Source organism: Montipora capricornis, chromosome 11, assembly GCF_036669925.1.
Source record: "Montipora capricornis isolate CH-2021 chromosome 11, ASM3666992v2, whole genome shotgun sequence".
NCBI lineage: Eukaryota > Metazoa > Cnidaria > Anthozoa > Scleractinia > Acroporidae > Montipora > Montipora capricornis.
In genome coordinates, this window is record NC_090893.1 from 34996214 (window position 1) to 34998713 (window position 2500).

Here is a 2500-nt window from a genome sequence, read left to right on the forward strand (position 1 = left end):
AAGAACTCACGATTTAATCTCACAAGACATCCTTAGATTGAACTACTCTAGAATTGCACAAATACAAATGAGAAAAGGAGCCTAATTTTGAGACTGTTTTACGTCACTTTTTGCTTCAACAGGCCGGAAGAGAAACTCAAGGCCACCGATAGCGCTTCGCCATAATGGCCGCCACTGATCTACTCTTTTGGCTCCTCACTCAATTTTTGGGTGACGTTCAAGTAGAATACCTGCGCAGGAATCTTCGCGCAGCCGGGTAAAGTCCATGTGATTCCAAAATATTTTTCTCCTTTAAAGGCATCCTTCTAACTGATCGAAGCGCATTGAACCTTTTATTTCTCTTTTTACGAAATGTTGACTTTTCACAAGCGTCAAAACTTAAACAAGATAATAAGAACCATTTATTTCTAGACCAAATCAGAAGAGACACTGGTCTACGCCTGATTTGACGTCACGAACTGATTTCCATTGCATTAAGTCTTTGGAAAAATGGTACAAAGTAGTTTGTGACGTCAAATCGAGAATAAACCTATGCCCCTTCTGAATCGGTCATAAAACAACTAGTTAAGTTTTGAAGCTTATGAAAAAGTCATCATTTGGTGAAGAAGAAAAAACGAATGTGTAATGTGATTCGAAAAGGGGCAAGGGGGAATTTATCGAAAAAATGTGTTTGGGTTAGGTGCACTGATAATGGACTGCTTTTGTCAAAAAGGAGAAATTGTTTTGTCTTCCCGGATTAAAACCGATTGTGTAGCATCTCAGATCGGAAAACAAACATCATTATATCCATGCGTGATATACATACCGGATTGCTTCATTTGCAGGAGGAGGGGGGGGGGAGGGGGGGAGGGGAGGGGAGGCTACATCGCCTGCAAATAGTTTATGAGAATTTTTGGAAGATCATTTTATCGAGTGTAATAGAGAGAAGTCTATTATTACAATTCTTTTGGCTTGAAACTGAAATCTCGGTTTGAGCAACCATATTTTCATCACTGTTTTCAATTAACCATAAACACAACTTCAAGTAAACTCAATGAATTTAGAGATGACGATTCCTTGCCATGATCAGATTTGGCCTTGGTCCCAGCAGATACTGCAATGTTGTAACAGGCTCCATCCTGGGTGACACATCTCCTTCCTACAGAAGACATACCGAGACCAAAATTTAAACCATTTACCCTATTCCAGATTAATAAGAACTAAACGTTCCGGGAAATTTACTGACTTAGCACCCTATTTTTCGCCGAATGTGCGTTTTGACTGTAAGGCCATTTTGGGCTGAATAAAAGGTCATAGTACCGATGACGTCAACGGCAACGCCACAAAACAATGATCTGATTGGTTAAACAATGACAAATAACCGTGCTGCAGAAGTACATTTCTTTGACGTAGCCTGCAAAGCAACAACGTGAATTTCCCAATTTGAGGTTTTGTTAACAACGCGAGCCAACAATAGTGAATCTTTCATTCACTATATATCGCCCATAACCGTTCGGTTTAATCCACTTACGAATTACTTTGCCCGTTATCTACACTTTGAACGAGACTAAAAATACTAAAAGAGGCATTGCCACTCCTTTTGAGGAGAATTAATACTTCAGAAACATTGCAAATAAAAGCTATCGCTCGCTTTTCTTTTACAAAAATTTTTTACTGCACTGAATTCAATTTTTGTCATCTAGTTGAAAAAAGGGCCAACATTTTCAATCGGGAAGTGATATATTCCAATTATCAAAAACATTTCGTACGGATAGACTTTCTAGGCGAAAATCATGTCACAATCATACGTAAGGCAGGGTAAAATTCAAATGGCTTATAACAAATGTGATTTCTTATCAATCAAGTACAAAGTTTAGTTTACCAACCAGTAATGACCTAAAAACAGCAAACTACTTTGACAGTGCCCTTTGAAGATAGACAACGTCCTATTTTTAAGTGACGTTTTCGTTGCAGTAGCCTTGGTCGTAGATGTTTCGCGGCAAGATTTTATCCTTGACCCAGAAGTCTCGACCTTCAATTGAATGCGGCCTATCAGATGACAGCATTTGTTTTTCGAACGGTCAAACCTGGCAAAAAATGCACACCTTGGTCATTGCCACGATTTGCATTTAGCATGAGCAATCCCTGGTGCGTCTTTCTTGGCTTAGGACCAATCAGAGGCCTTGTGGTCATTCGGCGCAATTTGACTGGATATTATTTAGCGCAACCTGTATTCTCAATTTAGGGAGCCTTTTAAAAAGATAGGCAAAAACCAAGTGAATCAAAGGCGTGGAGATGGACACTGGCTTTTGAAACTCCAAAGATCTTGCTCCATGCCATAAAGTGGGAACGCTTAACCGATTTTCTCGTGTTTGTGAAAATTCTTGACGGGAACGATTCCTCATTCCTGCGAATCATATCCACGCCTTTAGGATAAATTTCGTACCCAACATCTCGAGGGCTGAGAGCGCCCGGCGTCTTCAGGGACTACTTTAAAAGGGATTCAATAGACCATTTCCGA

The 2500-nt window shown here is 39.9% G+C and overlaps 1 protein-coding gene across 3 annotated transcripts in view; it reads right to left on the bottom strand.

Annotated features, from left to right (window-relative positions):
* Positions 1 to 2500, bottom strand: part of LOC138025061 (uncharacterized) — a 23967-nt gene that overhangs the window by 2512 nt on the left and 18955 nt on the right. For all 3 annotated transcript variants that reach the window (XM_068872315.1, XM_068872313.1, XM_068872314.1), the window contains exon 5: positions 1061 to 1138. In XM_068872315.1, coding sequence (XP_068728416.1) covers positions 1061 to 1138 — 78 coding nt within the window. The remainder of the gene's footprint in view (positions 1 to 1060; positions 1139 to 2500) is intronic.